This window comes from Castanea sativa, chromosome 2, assembly GCF_040712315.1.
Source record: "Castanea sativa cultivar Marrone di Chiusa Pesio chromosome 2, ASM4071231v1".
Taxonomy (NCBI): domain Eukaryota; kingdom Viridiplantae; phylum Streptophyta; class Magnoliopsida; order Fagales; family Fagaceae; genus Castanea; species Castanea sativa.
The window spans coordinates 1,426,774-1,445,008 of NC_134014.1; the positions used below are offsets into that span (position 1 = coordinate 1,426,774).

The 18,235-nt window shown below is 34.0% G+C and overlaps 2 protein-coding genes across 4 annotated transcripts in view; both read left to right on the forward strand.

Annotated features, from left to right (window-relative positions):
• Positions 1–18,235, forward strand: part of LOC142624592 (TMV resistance protein N-like) — an 81,168-nt gene that overhangs the window by 46,512 nt on the left and 16,421 nt on the right. Inside the window, exons 7-9 of one of the 2 annotated variants that reach the window (XM_075798237.1) lie at positions 13,950–14,093; positions 14,189–14,561; positions 14,692–14,901. The gene's annotated coding sequence lies outside the window, so the exon portion shown is untranslated. The remainder of the gene's footprint in view (positions 1–13,949; positions 14,094–14,188; positions 14,562–14,691; positions 14,902–18,235) is intronic. The other variant, XR_012842352.1, reaches the window with a different exon arrangement.
• Positions 4,048–11,730, forward strand: LOC142624587 (disease resistance protein RUN1-like). 2 transcript variants are annotated; one of them, XM_075798231.1, is made up of 4 exons: positions 4,048–4,318; positions 4,391–4,896; positions 9,975–11,088; positions 11,264–11,730. In XM_075798231.1, exons 2-4 carry the CDS (start codon positions 4,397–4,399, stop codon positions 11,540–11,542), a joined length of 1,893 nt encoding a protein of 630 aa, XP_075654346.1. In that variant the 5' UTR covers positions 4,048–4,318; positions 4,391–4,396; the 3' UTR covers positions 11,543–11,730. The 2 variants fall into 2 exon arrangements, with proteins under 2 accessions (XP_075654346.1, XP_075654345.1); XM_075798230.1 differs by having other exon boundaries at positions 4,051–4,301; positions 11,264–11,727.

Consider the following 18,235-nt stretch of genomic DNA (forward strand, 5'->3'; position numbering starts at 1 on the left):
TGCAAAAGTAGGGAGATGATATTTGGTGATGATGAATTAGATCTGTGAAACTTAGTTCAAGACTATCAAAATTTAAAAAGTTGACATTGAGAAGGATTTGTATTACAAGAAGATTGAAAATTTTAGTGCTTTTTGAAAAAATAACTTGGATTCAAAAGATAGAATTGTTATTGGCGAAAAACCTAATTAAAGCATTCGCATCCGAAAATTGTATCCTATCTTATTTTACCATCTCAAAAAGTTACTTTATCAATTATACCATACCATTTTATAATATTCCCAGCATCCCAACTTTTATTTTACAATACAACACATTAAAATAATATTTCTACACAATAAAATAATATATTCCAAAATCATATCTATTCTCTCCCATCTCTCTCCTCTCTCTAATTTTTACCTCTCTTCCAAGTGCAACTTCCACCAGAGCCTTCATTTCCGGCGAGGTGGTGAAATAGTCTGAAGCCATAATCTTATATAGCCTCTCTCTCAATGCCGAATCTACAACAACACACAAAAAATCAAAATCACAACACCAATTATTCAAAATTGATTCAAAACAAAAAGAATAATATTCAAATAAAATATTATACAAATAAGGCCTTACTGCCCACCACCCACCACCCACCACTGCCAAAACAAAACCAACAAAAACCCAGCAACACCGGACCCAAACCCAGCAAAATCGGACCCAAACACCGACGATCTCTAACGATCAACAAAACCTAGCAACACCGGACTTAAGAGAGCCACGACCCACGACCCACTTCAGCCATACCCACCTCTTTCTTTAAGCACAGGTCACCAAAAAAAAAAAAAAAACCGTAGAACCCAAAACTCCAAACCCGCCAATGCACCAATCCATTAACCCACGACCCATACACTGACGTGGAGGCCCAACCACCGGCACAAAGAGAGAGAGTGAGAGTTGAGTGCAATTCAGAGAGAGAGGGAGACGAAATGAGGAAAAAGAGAGAGTTGAGAAGTCTGACAGAGGAGAGAGAAAGATTAAAAAAGATTAAAAAACAAATACAATAGTCTATAGTGCCATCATAAAAGTAGGATGGCACTGTAGCAGTATTGGAAAAAATATTTACAATTCTTTACATTTACAATTCCGGATGTTGGAAGTTTTTGAGAGACAAATGATAAATAAAAGCAATATATGGCATTTAGCATTCTGGATACGAATGCAAGGGAGGGAATGAAATTATTCTATTATAATGAAAATGTGTGGGTTTGGTTTGCTTTGGTGGTATGGGTTAAAGTGGCTGATGGCTTAACTTTGGTTTTGGTTTTAACAGGTAAGCTAGTTAGATTAATCCAAACTAGAGTTAAGCTTGTATTTATTGCGCGATTAAAGTTGACATTTGCTAATTGGCCAAATGACAGATCACCATTGGTTGAGAGGACCACATCAGCACATCCCCGTGGTCATCCATTATGGCTAATAATTTCTCGAGAGTGAAGGAAACCAAATCCCTCTGAGCCTACATTTTGTGTTCGCCCAATTTGGGCGAAAATGGAGAGAAATCTCCCGTAGCCACAAATGTTGACTTTTTTGAACTTCAAAAATTACTTTTGTGCTAATTTCCCAATTTCATTAGGATATAAATGTAAAAAGGCTTATGCTAACAGGTACCTTTAGGACAATAGTAAACAATTTATTTTAGGAAAGTTTTGACACCACTTTAATGGGACTGTTTGGTCTCTACTCTCAAACTCACATTTTCACATTTTAAACAATATTACACAAATTTCTACACACTTTTTCACCCATGTTTTTTACATTTTTACCCATGTTTTTTACATTTTGTTTGAGAAACAAGGGTATCCATGAAAGATTATTTTTAATGCTTTAAAACTTACAAAATAAAACGTAATGCATTCATTTCATTGATTGAACAACGTCATACATTTAAACCATTTAAGTACTGATCTGATCAGACAGATATTATGGAATCACGGTAAAATCAACAAATTTAGCTCTTAGCTCTAGCCAAAGATGCAAAACTGTGTGCAGCTATGCAAAACTGTGTGCAGTATAGGGAACAATGAGAGTGGGTGATACATAAAGAATATAAGCAGCTTTAGCAATAAAAGACAGAGCAAGCAATCAACTGGGTTGGATACAACAATGAGAGTGATTGATACATATGGAACTTTCACTTTATATTGTAAGTGTTAATGTTAACTGTTAAACTGTTAAATAGGTACATTTTAGTTAAAAATCTAGTGGCATAAACTAATCATACCCAAGCAATCAAGTGAACATAATTCATTTAACCCCTATATCACATGGGTCTACTTGCAATTCCATAAAGTATTCCATGTATTTTAGCTGTAGCCATTAACCAAGTCATTCTTACTGTTCTTCACTGATATTCTTCTAAACTAAACCTAACCATTCTAACTGTTCTTCACTGATATTCTTCTAAAAAAGGAGCAGCATCATAGATAATTAGATTCTTGTAAGGCACGAACAATCCAGGAAGCTGCAGAATTTTGTGCTTCCTTTCATATCTATATATATAAAATACCATCTACTGTTGGTATTTGAACTGATGAAACATATTTCTTGTCGTGTGGTGGACCCTCATGCTTCTCAAGGCTGCAAGTTATAGCAAAAGTACATTCAGATTCAATATCTTACAATATAGATATGAAAGTGAGAATTTGAAAAAACAGTGAATACTTGAGAAGAAAAAAAGCATGAAAATTTTATATCCAACATAGGTGGTGGTTTAACGGTACACACATGGAGGAGATTAAAAAAAGCATGTCATTGCAAGATTAAAAACTGCAATGAACGTGTGAGTGCCCACAAGCCAATAGAACAAACTACAAAGCCTATTAGTCTATGTTCATTTGACATGCCATAGAGATCAGTATTCCTGGTTCCAGTCATTGTGAACCCAGTAATCAAGCTCTTCAAAACATTCCATGCCATCCTTATGAAATTCTAAATCATAAACTATGGCCTATGGGAGAGAGAGGAGGGAGGGAGGGAGGGGGAGAGAGAATACAGAAGGCCTGATCGTGGTTCAACTCACTAACTAACAGGCTCATCATCAAATAATTCAGAACACACACACACACATACTCTCTATTGCTTCACTGCTCATAATAAAGAAGCTCGTACCTGTAAATAGGCTTAGACCATTTTTTCTTGACACAAAGCTCATGTAACTTCTGCTTTGCTCCATCAATCTCAAATGACTTATTGAGTCCAAAAGAAAAATCTGACAGATTGCTAGTTACTCATCATTTGTGTATGGCTTTCTTGTAACAGACTGCAGTTCTAATTGACAGCAGGAAGAAAGGAAGCTCAACTTTTTTATTATATACTTAATTTACAAAATGAAGGAAGAAGATGCCAAATTCAAGAGTGGTACAAGAAATTTAAGTCTGTATCCATTAAAACCGAAATCCATGAACTTCCCAAGAAATTTATGTCTGTACAGGTGGGTGGCCTATCACTTAAGAATCTAATCAAAACCCATGAAAATACCCCCAAAAAAAAGGAAAAATCCATATAAATCAACAAAACCTATACCAATATGAACAGATTGATATCCAAAAAATATCCCAAACCCATCAAAATTTCGAAACCCAAATATTGGGGAGATAACTAAGAAAAAAATAAAGGGGAAATCGGAACAAACCGCAGTATTTGGTGCGTTTGAGGAGCTCCGTTGGTCAGAGGAGGCGTTAGCACCGGTCTCTGTTTTCTCCAGGTAAGGGCTTCTTCTGAACGTAACGTGTTTGGTTTTTTTTGGTTTTGTTTGAGCTACAATCCTGTGTGATAGGGTGTACTGAGGCTTCAATGTGGATCATGGAATAAATTTCAATTGCATTGCGCGTTGCCAGGAAAAAGTAGAATTCGTATATTGCATTGCGCGTGGATTATGTTTTGTCATTTATTTCCGCTCCTTAGTTTCCTGGAAATTGAAAAGCATGGGACTGTTTTCATACATGAAAGGCTCTTATTTCAAAGCGTTCACACCCTTTACCAAATGTTCTTGGATGGAAAATCGAAGACCCGTGATACTTACAAACAAATGCCAAATGCCAACTCACAATTCCTTTACATACACCCACTCTCACTCTAAAACTTTCTTCTATTTAACTCCAAATTTCCATTTCGACTTGATCTCTCTGTCTGATTCAATTCACTCCTTTTATCAATTTCGCAATCAAACACTGATTCAGAGCATTTCAATCAAGTCTGAGCCTCACAGAACCGGGGCTCTTCTGGTGCAAGACTCAATCTTCAAAACCGTGATCCTACTGTCAAAAAGGTATAGTTCATCAAAAGGTATAGTTCTCCCATTTCTTTTAATTTCCCCACTTTATCAAATCTCTGATTTTCTCGATCTTTTGCTTATAGATCCCAATGGTTTTCCTGACCAACGAAGGAGCCTCCTCCTCTTCTTCCACTTGTCGAAAGAAGTATGATGTCTTTTTGAGCTTTAGAGGTGAAGATACCCGTACAGGTTTTACTACCTATTTATATAAGGCTTTGGAACAAAAAGGCATTAACATCTTTATGGACGATAAGCTTCCGAGGGGAGAAGAAATTTCTGCGGAACTTCTCAAAACAATCGAAGAGTCCATGATTTTAGTTATTGTGTTTTCTAAAAACTATGCACAGTCCAAATGGTGTTTGGACGAACTTGTTAAGATTGTTGAGTGTAAAGAAAATGACCAAATGGTTCTACTTCGACCGATTTTTTATAACGTAGAACCAAGTGAAGTACGTAATCAATTGGGAAACTTTAAGATAGCGCTAGCTAACCATGAAAAGGAGTTCAAGGATAACATGGGGAAGATGCTGAGATGGAGGGAAGCCCTAAGTAAAGCAGCTAATGTGTCTGGATCACATTATCAGGAAGGGTATGTATCTTTTTCTTTTTTTTTTTCTTTTTGAGAAAGATACGTATCTAATTGTTGATATAATGATTCATGCTTTTATACTTCTAATGGTTTACCAAAACCACTACAGGCAAAAGTATGAAAATATTTTTTGATCATATCATTTGGTAGGAAGATAGTTAGCCTACAAAGGTGAAGTTGAAAAATTTTAAACTTTCCGGTTAAGAGTTTCACCCATATATATATATATATATATATATATTTTTTTTTTCCAAAATTTTGTTGATTATTTCTTTCCAACATTGGTAGTGGACAACGGTGGCTCTAAATTTTTTTTTCTAAGAAACTTAAATTATGCAAAATCTAATTTTAAAAAAAGAACTTGAACATATTATCAACCAAACCAAAAAAGAAAAAAAAAAAAAACCACTCAAAAACATGAAATTCTACAATTTTTTTTTACAACTTTTTATATCTTAAAATCTTCATTATTAATACTATTAGCTTCATTATTAGTTCTAAGATTAATTATTATTATTGTTAAGTGAAATGGAATACAATACACATAGAGCCACGGGAATCCGAGTACAATACCATCAATTAAACAAACAAATAAAAAGCACAATTATGAAATTTATATATAAAATAATATAACATAAAGTTCACAATAGTATTTTATAAGCTAGTGCCTATAACTACTACACATACTGATTTTTTCTGTTATTGAACAACACGTGTAGTGATCTTAGGTCACTGATTTTTCAAAAATATCAATTAATAAAATATAATATACACTTACTAGTTACTTTACTAAACAAGAGTCAAAATCAAACTTTAAGTATAAAACTTACATTGAACACAGGCAGCACTACAACATTAGTCATGTAAATGATTATCAAGTTCCCGATCCAAATCTTAGTATATTAAAATCCTACATCATTAAGACGTTTTAAAACTCTCTAGGATCTATACTAAAGTGGGATTTGTGTGGGATCCCGGTCCAGATCTTAGATTTCTATAAGATCGCAATCCTATAATGATATCAAAGATCTTGTGCTATTAAGGAAAATTCAAAAAAAAATTTCTTGTTTATTTTCAGCCTCCAAATGGAGCCTAAAGGCCCCAAACTGATAAAAAAAAAAAGATCAACTTAGTAGCCCTTGCCTAGATTTATATTTAAAAAAAAATTAAAATGTAAAAAAAAAAAAAAAAAAAAAAATCTTCACCTCACCCTAACCTAATCGACAAAATCACAGAAGAAAGAGACTAGAGAGTATAGGGCTAGTGCATGAAGGACTAGAGATTAGTAATGAATTTGAGTTTGATGATGCCAATGAAAGTGAAGTGAATGAACCTCCAAATGCAACATTAAGAGATTTTGATAATTATCCAATGGATGATGCGGGCCATGTGGTTTCTAACAATGTTGAGAATGTTGTTTATGATGATCAACCTTACTTTGAAAAACCTAGTCAAGATAACCAAAACTTTGGTCATGATGTTTAAGTGTGTTTGTGGTGTTGTTTGGATCATTATTATTTAGTTTATGTTAATTCTGTGAAACATTATGCATTGTTATATGTTTTGTGTTGTTTAGAGTACCTTTCTTTTATGTTTTTATAACAATTAATTGTAAATTATAAATATAGGTTTTTTTTAGGTTTTTTAATTGGAAAGTAGGATTTTACGATCCTTGTCCCGATTCTACAATCTGATCCCCAAACCCTCTCATCGATTCTATGTGAGATCTCAATCCTAATAACCTTGGTCATATATGATAGGCCAAGAATGTATTGACCCGTAGTGATGAATTAACCAATTAATTTAGCCAAGTTAATTAATTAATCCAATTAACATGCAATAACGTGGTAGCACAAACAAATCACCAACTAAGTTAATATGCAGCGGAAAATAAATTTAACACGGTGATTTGTTTACGAATGGGAAAAACCTCCAATGCAAAAACCCCACCAGGTGATTTTAAGGTCATCACTCCCGAGACTCTACTATTATCACAACAAGCAGTTATAAGTAAAGGAATCCCAGTACCTTATACCAACCTATAGTTGAACCCTTACCCCAATACCTAATTAGACTTGTTCTGTAGTGACAATCTCTCCGTTTAATGGACGGCTCCCAGTACGTGACTAACCAATTCGATGCACGAATCCAAGTACATGACTAACCACCAACTTGAGAAGGATGTTGGCTGCAAAGTTCATCAGTTCATCACATGATAAAGATCACGAAACTCCTTGGTTACAAAATCTTTTGGCATACAAATGCAGCAGCTTCTTGAAGAGAAAAATGAACTAGGGCATATGTCTCCGGTCACAATATACTTGTGAAGAACTTTTGCATTAAGTTGCATCAACTGTGACGGCCCTTAAAATAATCCTTATATATGTTTAAGGTTGTGAGAAAAGAAAGTCTAAACATGTATCCACAGATTGGAGTGAAATCAGATTTGAAAAACTGATTTTCATAAATCTCGATAGATAGGCTATCTATCGAGAGCTGTCGAGCATCGGGCTTAAACAGTCTTTTAAACCTCAATAGATACTAGCTGTCGAGCTAGCTATCGAGTTTTAAAATCCAGCACTTCTTCACTTGATTCTTGGACCTATTTGCATGACTTTAATATTAGAACTTGAATCCTTGTCCCTTGAAGTATTAAACACATCCTAAATCTACCCAATTACAAGTAAAGTATATTTTGTCAAAGGATTAGCCAATTCTACATTTACATATGTTCCTAACATGGTTCACATATGTCCTAATAATTTCCCCATTTGGCAATCCGTGACAAAACCACAATAAACAAATGAACATATGAGAGAAGTCATAAATCACTCAACTCATACTCACTTGTTGAATACAATAAAATCTATCCTAACACAAACTCTTGAAAAAATTTGCAAGAAGAGAGTTCATGGCAAGAAAGACTTTGACAACCTATATTTTTGATACACTTTAATCAAAATCCATCACGACATCTTAGTGTGAGACAGAAATAAAAAATTGCATATAATAAATAAGAAGCATGTGCATAAAGAGAGAAAAGAAACAACACATGAAAAGATAGGTGAAAAAATGTAATAACAACCTCTATATATATATATATATATATATATATAAAAGAATACAAGGTTTGCTATCACAATGTAAGAACAATGTATCTCAAAAGTAAAGAAAAGAAAAGATACAAAGAGTCTTCACTACATCCCTCAAAAAGAAAACACTCTCCCTAACAAATATATCTCCTATAACTAACTCTCTCTCTATGTACATGACTACTCTCATATCCAAAACTACTCCTCCCTTTTTATTACGAATGACAAAGGATAAATCATTAAGAAACAGTCATCTCATCATCACTGGAAGAGCTAGCATCCTCATCCTCATCAGCAGCACCATCAGAGTCACCATTGTCGTCCTCGTCCTCAGAAGCCTCTGGAGAAGGAGAGGGAGACTCTACGAAGCTACCAAGGTGAGCCTGTCATCGTGCAATACAACCAACACGGGTGTTCATCTGATACAACTCAGTAGTAAGTGTATCAAGGCGAGCATTCATGCACTGAAGCTGCACCATGACTGCCTCAAGGGTCGCACCACCCACAGAAGTAGAAGGAGCGGATGTGGATGAAGCAAAAAAAACAGAATGAGTCGATGTCTTGGTCCGTGGCCGCTTCGGTTGAAGCTGGGCCTCGCTCCGTCTAACGGTAGTATTGTTTATGGCACACATCACTAAAAAGTAAGGAGACTCGGGATGGGAGATAGACGCATGACGGAGAATCCTTGTGATAGTAGAAGAAAAAATGAGCATATTATGGGCCGTTGTATCCTTATAGACATCTATAAGGAATAGTATGAAGTGAGAGGGAAAATCTATAGTGAGTCCCTCAATAAGGGATAACAAAAATCGAGTACGAGACTTAGTAATCGAATTATAGTGAGACAAGGGATGTAGAACAAATGTCATCACCATATTCCACCAATTTCAACCGAAGCTTCAACCAAAATCCGCAAAAGTTTAATCACCATATTCCGTAAAACTTTAATCACCATATTTCGCAAAAGTTTTTCATCCGACATTTGTTATACATATATATATATATATATATATATATATATATATATATATATAGAACAAAGGAAGATGAAGGAAAAGATGAATAACAATATTAAAGTAGAGGGTAGTGGGGAGATAAAAAGGTAAGGGAAGAAGAAAGGTTGAAGAAAGTGTAAATATTTTTAAAAAAAAAGTGAATGTAAAAAAAATTATAGGAAAATTGGAAATAAAAAAGAAATATATATAGATATTAAAACCGACAAAAATGAATATATAAAGTCAATAATCTATTTATATATATATATATATATATATATATATTGTAAAAAAAATAGCAATAAATAATAAATAATAATTATGTGGCAAATGACGTGGCGATGAGGTGGCGCAATAGGAGCTCAGCAGCAATAAATGTCACGCTTTAGCTTTTAGTAATATATAGATATAGATATAGATTGACAAATTTTTCTTTAGCTTGTAATTGGTAAGTTTGTTGTTGGGCTTCCCCCCCTCCCCCCAAAAATGATTTAAGATTGGCAATTATTAAATTTTGTTGTTGGCTTTGCTTTAAAAAAAATTAGATCAATAAATTTTATTGTTGGACTTTTTCTTTTTGTTTAAAAGGGCAAGAATATAATCAAGAGAGGCCAAATTTAATTATATTGGGCTTACTTCAATTACCTAAAAAAAATTTAGGGTGTTTGCAATTTTTTTAGGATACACAATATATTAGATATGCTACCACTAGTAGTGGGTTTCCAATAAATATGATACCTCATGAGAGGTGAGTTTTCATGCAACTACTTGCTAAGATTCCAAAAGTAATCTAGAAGGCATATTTTTAAAGAGAAAAAAAAAAAGATTATGTTAATATTAAGAGAAATGATATATCTGAAATCTACATGTACTTTATTTAAAAACGTGTTAGTTGTAACTTATGACTCACAAAACTAGATATCTTAAATTTCGTTCATCTGCTAATCTAACTCATTATATGTTATGTTTTCTTGTACTATGTGATTGGCAGCCGCACTACATATAAATCTGAATATGAATTTATACAAGGAATTGTTGAAGAAATATCAAGTGCTACATTTAATGGGAGACCATCATATGATGCTGAAAACCTGGTTGGAATAAATTCTCGTGTAAAGGACATAATGTCACTTTTAAATATTGAGTCAAATGAAGTTGGCATTTTAGGGATTCATGGACTTCCTGGAGTAGGTAAGACTACAATTGCAAACGTTGTTTATAGCATAATTGCTCATCGATTTGAAGGAAGCTGTTTTTTGGAGAAGGTTAGAGAAGAGTCTATAAATTGTGGCATGATACGACTACAAGAGAAACTTCTTTCAAAGATCTTACAAGATAACTATTTGAAGGTAGAAAGTGAATTCAAAGGAACCAATTTGATAAAGGAGAGAATTGGTTGTAAAAAGGTTCTTTTAGTTCTCGATGATGTGGATAATTCAGAACAAATAAAAAAATTGCTTGGAAAATGTGACTGGTTTGCTTCAGGGAGCATAGTCATTATAACAACAAGAGACAAACATGTGCTAACCACTCTTCCAAAAGGTCATCTAATTTACAAGGTCAAAGAACTAGGTCCATGTGAAGCTCGTGATCTTTTTAATATGCATGCCTTCCACACAAATGAGCCCAAGGAGGAAGATTATTCAAAACTTGCAGAGCTGATTATATCTTATGCTAAAGGACTTCCACTAGCTCTAAAAGTAATGGGTTCTGATTTGTGTGAAAAAAGTATATGTGAATGGAGAAGTGCATTTGAAATGTATAAGAACATTCAACATGAAAAAATTCAAGAGATACTCAAAATAAGTTTTCTTGGATTGAGTAAAAACGAAAAAGATATTTTTCTTGATATTGCAAGTTTCTTTAAGGGACGCAAGAAGGATTATGTTGTAAAGATATTAGATGCTTGCGACTTATATCTAGATTCTGGTATTGAAAGGCTTATTGATAAATGTCTCATAACCGTTAAACATGGCACATTGGAGATGCATGACTTGCTACAACAAATGGGTAGAGAAATAGTTCAAGAAGAATCTAAAAGGCTTGAAAATCGTAGCAGAATATGGTGTCATGAGGATGCTAATAAATTACTAACTAGAAATAAGGTATAAGTTCTTTTGCTTAACCTTTTATTTTTCCAAATATATTTTTCATTTATTTTTTCCTTTTCATATTGAAGGAAAATATATATATATATATATTTTTGTTTAAAGTTTTTAAAATAATTATACTTTTGTCGGATTTTGTTATGAAGTGCAACTAATTCTTTGTTTTATCTAGGGGTCGGATGACATTCGAGGCATAATGTGGTGTGAACCTGAACTAATAACAGTATCATTAAGAGCTTCAGCTTTCGAAAAGATGGAAAATCTCAAATTTCTTATTGTTAAGAATGTACAAACTTCCAAAAAACTTAAATATCTTTCCAATGAATTAAGATTGTTTGAATGGTTAGGATATAATTTTTCCTTGCCATCCAAATTTTTTCCTCGAAAACTTGTTGGACTGGAGGTGTCGAATAGTTGCATTAGGTTTCCAAAATTATTCAAGCAGGTATGAGTTTATTATTTGTGGATCTTCATTTCCCTAAATGTTATTTTTAAAATTAGATGAAATGATTTTTTTTTTTTTTTTGGTTTTTTTTTAGGGGTGCCATAACAAATATTTGAGAAGTATCAAGTTGGAAGGGTGTCAATCCATCACAAGAGTACCTGACTTATGCGCTCCAAACTTAGAGACATTGGACATTTCTTTTTGTGATGAATTAATTGAGATTCATGACTCTATTGGACTTCTTGATAAGCTTGAATATTGGAACCTCTTTTACTGCAAGAAACTTCAGACTCTTCCGAGGACCCTCAAGTTGAATAAACTTTTCCATATATGGAGCTGCCCAAGGCTTGAGAGGCTTCCCGATGTTCACCCTGAAACGGATTGTTTATGCGATTTCATTGTGTTTGATAGTAATATCAGGGAATGGCCTTTATCACTAAGATATCTCACCAAAGGGATTATCAGTTTAAGGATACAGGAATGTGAAAACCTTGGGAAGTTTTTGGATAGCACCAATAAATTGCAACTGCTTGAGGAAATAGATACCCCTATTCTCGACACCTTTTGTTTTCGTGCGGGATATTCTGGATTTCGGGATGTCCTAAGCTTTAAGGGAAATATAATTGATTTAGATATTTGGATGGAGTATGATTACTTCCCGGCATTGAGATACATGCGTATAGAAAACTCCAATATTGTTAGTATCCCCGAATGCATTTTTAGATTATCTACATTACAAGGGATTTACATAAATAATTGTAAGAAGCTTCGGGAAATTCAAAATCCAAGGCTTCCACAATCTATTAGAGAAGTGAAAATAACAAAATGCCCATCGTTGCTTCCACAATCATCAAGTAGATTATTGAATGAGGTGAGGTCTCTCTCTTTGATAATTAAGTAGTAAATATACAATTTTTTTTTTGTTAACTTCTTTCACAAACTTCAATTTCTTGTTTTTGTTTAATGCAAGCAGTTTGGAAAAATTCTAGGGATTCTACCGAATAGAGTCAGTGAAGGTGCAAGAAGCGACATATTAATGGATCTCTTTGATGATTCTGAATCTGAATCTGAATCTGATTCTGAAATTGAGGATTATAATATTTTATTACCAGGAACTGAGATTCCAAAGTCGCTTAAATTCAACCATCAGAGTTGTGGAAATTCCATATCATTCAAGGTTGGTTGCAAATTTCCAAAATTGGCCGTCTGTGTTGCTTCTCGTTCAGTGGAGGCACGTTTCGTCTGTGTTTACGTTTCCATCAATGGTTGTAAACAGACATTCAATGAGCGATACAAGGTAGATAGCTGCGCGGAACTGTGGTTATTTTCTAGATCTTTTGGGCAGTTGAATAAACCAAATCTATCTGAACAGAATCAGGTGGAGGTGGAGGTGGAGGTGGAGGTGGATGTGGGGTTTGGTTTTCCTTATAATCTAGAAAATAATATAAAATGGTTGGGGGTGAATGTAGAATGCATCTGCTGTCCTCAGAAATCAGATATTACTTACTTGCCGCTTCCGAGTGACAGGAATGGTTGTGGGTCATCCTCAGTTTTGAATGACACTTCTTATGGTTTGAAGGGCTTTCTTGGTGATTTGAATGTGTCATTATCGGCCCCTAAGAACTCTGAACTCCTTGCATTGTTACCTGGTCCAAATATGGATCATGGGCTTTTGAAGGGCATTCATAATAAATTGTCTGATTTGAGTTTGTCAGATGAAAGAGAAAGTGAGCCTCCTCTGTTCCCTGATTCGACAAATGGGTTCGACTTCGGTTTGGCCCAGCCAAATTTGGAGTTGGGCTCAAGTGTTAGTGGTGGGTTTCATTTGGGTTCGTCTTCAATGGCCCATGCCTGTGTAAATGATGACTCTGATTTAAAATGTGGGTCCACCACCGAAGAAAATGAGGACATCTTGATCAGACTCTGAAGTCTTCGTTTCCCTGATTTTCATCTGCTCCAACGCCAAGTTAGTCCCCTTCTCTGGTAAGTATTAAAACCCCAAACCCATTCTCTTTTTTTGGTTGTTTATATGGTTATGTTTTGAATATCCAATGAGTGCTTGCTTTGTTTCTTGGACATATATACATAAATGAAGTGCTTTTATGTTCTTATGAATTGGGTTTGTTTCAGCTCGTCTTATTCAAGTTTTTGTTCTGTTGTGCACGCTTGAATATTCTATGAATAATAGCTTACGGCCCTTGTAGCCATGTGGTATATGTTTTCCTTAAAAGTGGTTTATAAAGTAAAAGGTGTGATTTTGGAGTGAAAGTTGCTACGCTGTTGAGATTGTAGCCTGCTATGTCTGTTTTATTAAGTAATTGCAATAGAAAAATTCCAGGAGTGAATTTGCAGTTTAACAAAGAACAATTTGCTTATTCATTGAACTGTTGTGTGACATAATTAAATTCTGCAGCTCGGAAACAATCAAGCATCGGAATTTCTGAGGACTTCATCAAATGATTGGTCTGCATGACAATGGACTTGCAGCTGTAGCAAGTGATTCTATTCAATGCTTCTGGTCATCATTTCATAATTGGCTCGTATAACTTCTTTGCTGGTTAGCCTCTACTCAATAATAGTTTGTGATCAACGCGTAAATATTTCAAAATTGATTTTGATTTCAGAGTAAACCTGATTATCTTCTACTGCCAGGAACTGAGATTCCAAAGTCGTTCAAATTCAACCATCCTAATTGGCCATCTGTATTGCTTTTCATTCAGCTGAAGCACATTGTGCAGAATTGGTCATGTTCACTTTTCCATCAATGGTTGTAAAGAAAAAACCAAACAGGAGAAAGCTATGAGGAACTGTGGTTACTTTCTAAATTTCTTGGGCAATTGAATAAACCAAATCTATCTGAACAGAATAAGGTTGAGGTTGAGACTGGGCTAAAGATGAAGCTTCTCTTAACTCTTGCTACCTTCATCATCCTTCTTCAATCTCTTCATCTTCCTTTTGCAAACAACACATAATTATGATGTAAAAGAATATCCCTAAAGACATAGGGCCACCATTCTCTACCAAGGTGTGCCTCCTTTAGTTACATATTTGGGTGCCTCTCTCTCTCTTCATTCATTAGGGAATCATGAATTTTAATGCAATTATAAATTATAAAATAAGTATCTAATTTCTTTTATTCATTTATTGTCATGCAGTTACCTGGTCTTGTTGCTGTGAAGTAATTGGTGGCCCCCAAGATATCTTTCCACCTTGCAATTTGGTTTTCTTTTATTATGATATTTGTCTTTTATTGATCATATTTGTCTGCTTCTGGTGCATAATGTTTGCTTAGCTTAACATCAATCAAGTGCCTAGTAAGGTTACCTTCAATGTTTTGGAATGGCTCAAGACCTCTGTTGTTAACGGTAAGGCCCAATTTCTTCCTTTCTTGATTTTATGTTTGGGTTAGGTACCATATCCTTAGATATTCAATTTGGTTTTTTGTTTTTCGTGTCCATTTTTTTGTTGCTTTGATGAAGGCATATTAATATTGGAATGTACTAGAATCTATGATGGTTTTTATAACATATATTTGCTATGTATGCTGAATCCGTGTATTATTACTTTTTGACCGAAAAACGAAAATCTTGAGTTTAATTTGAATGAAAGATTCAAGATGATATTGAGGTTTCCATAAATAAATTATTTTTAATAAAAAGAGATGATATTAAGGTTATGTATAGAAGCTAGGTGAGCTGTAAATCAACTTGAAGGAATAGACTTAAATAAGATTCTTATTATTTCCAATCTTCAGGTTTTGATATATGAATGTGGAGTGAAGGTATAGAGAATCACTGTATAATGTCGTAAAGAATGCTACCCTGATTTCATTTATTATTTTCTGTACTACTAGCTTCCAAGCCGCGAACTCTAAGTCTTAGATATCCCAGAATATTTCCTCCCTGCTCACTAACAGTTTTTCAACTAAGGGAGAAAAATTTGTAAAATAAAAGCCCACAATTTAAAACCTCCACTAAATCCACGTTCTCAGCAATTTACAACCTCATCATCTTTTATCCTTTTTGAAATTGAAATAGACGCACTCTCTTTTCTCTTATAGCTCTTAGCTTCTTGAAATTGAAACAGATGCAATCCATTATGTGAAACTTTTAAACATCTCATGAATTTTACAAACTCTGGGAGTTTCACAACAACATGAGAAAATTTTCCACAATCAGTGACTTAGAAATTTTTTTTTTTTTTTTGGGTTTGGGGGGGGGGGGGGGGTTGCTATTATTGTTTTTGGCTGCTTTCATTTTATACTAGTATTATTTTAACAGTTATTAGCAGCTCAATACTTTTTTTTTCCCCTTTTTTGCATTAGATACAATTTTTTTTTGGGTTGAATTTGTTTGATACAATTGCATCAAGTACTACATTCCTTTAACATTTATTAAATTATTGTTCTTTTTTAAATAAATTTATGAAAGTATCATGCAATATAGAATCAAACGGAACAATAACGGGGGTGAGAATTTTTAGGAGGTGGTACATGGTTTTTAGTGTTGCTACTTCAAGAGTAAGGTGAACAAGGATAGGACCTTGCTCCAAATATTTATCAAGAATGTGGGAAATAGTCAAACTTTATAACATCAACAAACTCAATTCACTACAGATTTTCAGTGCACAATAGTCAATCCAAAGGTATGTTCCTTGCAATTTAAATTCTTAATACAGAACCTGATTCCATTATGTGAAATTTAAACGTCTCACACTTCCCTATTCTTCATATTGAGTAGAGTAATCACCATTGGGAGTTTCAGCAAAAGGTACATTCAACGAAATTTAATGAAAAATACCATGTCATCAGTCAAAAGGTATGTTCTATCAAGTTTTCTTCATTCTCTTACATATTTGATTTATGATTGGATTTTTTTTTTTTTTTTAATGCAACAGAGATACAATCGGGTTACATTTTGTCAACAATGGTTCCACTTTCTGCTATCTGCCAGATCCTAACGCCATGAATGTAATTTTGTCATCTTTTTAGGTTTTCAAATAATGTCATTGATTTAAAATATTTATTTGGTTTTCGGTTGTATCTATAGTTGTGCTAAGGTTTTCGGTATTATCTCAAATTGGAAAGTATGGAAAATTATGACACTAAATCCAAAAAGAAAAATCCTCAGAGCATGCGTGAAGTGCATGTGATGTGGTTACTTATTATTAGTCTTTTTTAACAGGAGTAGTAAGTAATTGCTTAATTTCCTTCAATGTTTGATTGCATTTAAGGTGTAGTTGCATTTTCCCTTCTAATTAAAGAATAATAAATAATGAATTGAGCCATGCAATGAGTAGTATGTAATGAGATCAATTCATATTTAGAAGAAAATGCTGAACTATGCAGTTCTGTTGTAAATCAGATTGGCAGTAAATATGAACTAGATTTCCTAAAGTGAAGTGGTAGAAATTGATCTTGCATTCATATATTAGGTGTCTCAGGTTCAATTCTTAGACACCAATATACCTTAGATCTATAAAGGCAAGCTGACAGTTCAATCCTTATCTTGCAGGTACAAGACCTCTTTCAATGCACAGGAACCTCTCCCCAGAGTCTCAAACACGGATGTTGAACCCCAATCTGCATTAGGAGCTTGGCAACTTATCCTAAAAGTTGCTGGTTTCCAGAGTAAAAGGAAGAAAAGATGTGCTTATGTATATGAAGTTGTTAACCCACAGGGAGCATGTGTGTTTTTTGGTATCAGCAGTAGTGTAGCTAGGACAGCATTGGCGGTGTTGCTTGAAGCTGTGGTGGAAGCATGTTTCACTGCTTTTAATCGTGGTCTTCAGCAGATTTTGATTCTAAGCGATAGCAGAGGCCTCCTCCAAACTTTGCACAACAGAAGAACCTCTAGTTGGCAGGACAATATTAGACTTGCGGATCTCAATTTTTGTTTTCAAGCTGGCTTATTCTGCAAAATGATCTTAGTCCTCTCTTTGCTTATCAAACCTTTATATGTTTTAGCCAAAAAGGCAACCTGTGCGCCTATAAACTTTAGCTGGTTTAATCCAGCTCTTTTGTGAATGTTTCGTGTTTGTATTCTCTGTTTTATGTACTCCCTGTTCTTATGGTATCATAAAAACAAAAAAAAAAAAATCTATACATGCAATTACAGTTTCTTTTCTTGATTGCCTCTCTGTATGCTGGCCATCTCTCAAAGTTTGTTTGTCTTCTTCAATTAAATAGATGTTTTCACATTGGAGGCCTTCAATTAATAGTTTAATGGTTCTTATGATTTCTCCCCAAATTTGATTATCCACATATGATGTTGTCTCTTCATTTATCGAGTCACTAATCCGTGCATTGCATCAGATAGTTAGCAAATGTTAAATATATTCACTTTATTCAATCATACAATTAATTAAAAATGAATGAAAATAAGTAATTTTAGTTCAGATTAAAGTTTGAAAATAAATATAAAAAATTGGTCATACATATATACAACTTGAATCTCAAATATAATTTGAGAATGAACTTTTTATAAGACAAAACAAAAATACACACATATTGAGGGAAAAAAAATTGTCTTTTTTATAAGATGAAACAAAAACACACTATTTATGTTTCTACCATGCTATTCACATTAGTGCTCTTGTTGTTCTTTCGGAACCCTAGAGTTTCAATGGGAAGTTTGGGCCATTTAACACCATAGTTTCTATCTTTCCTTCAATTCACTTGAATTCCATCTCTCCCATTTA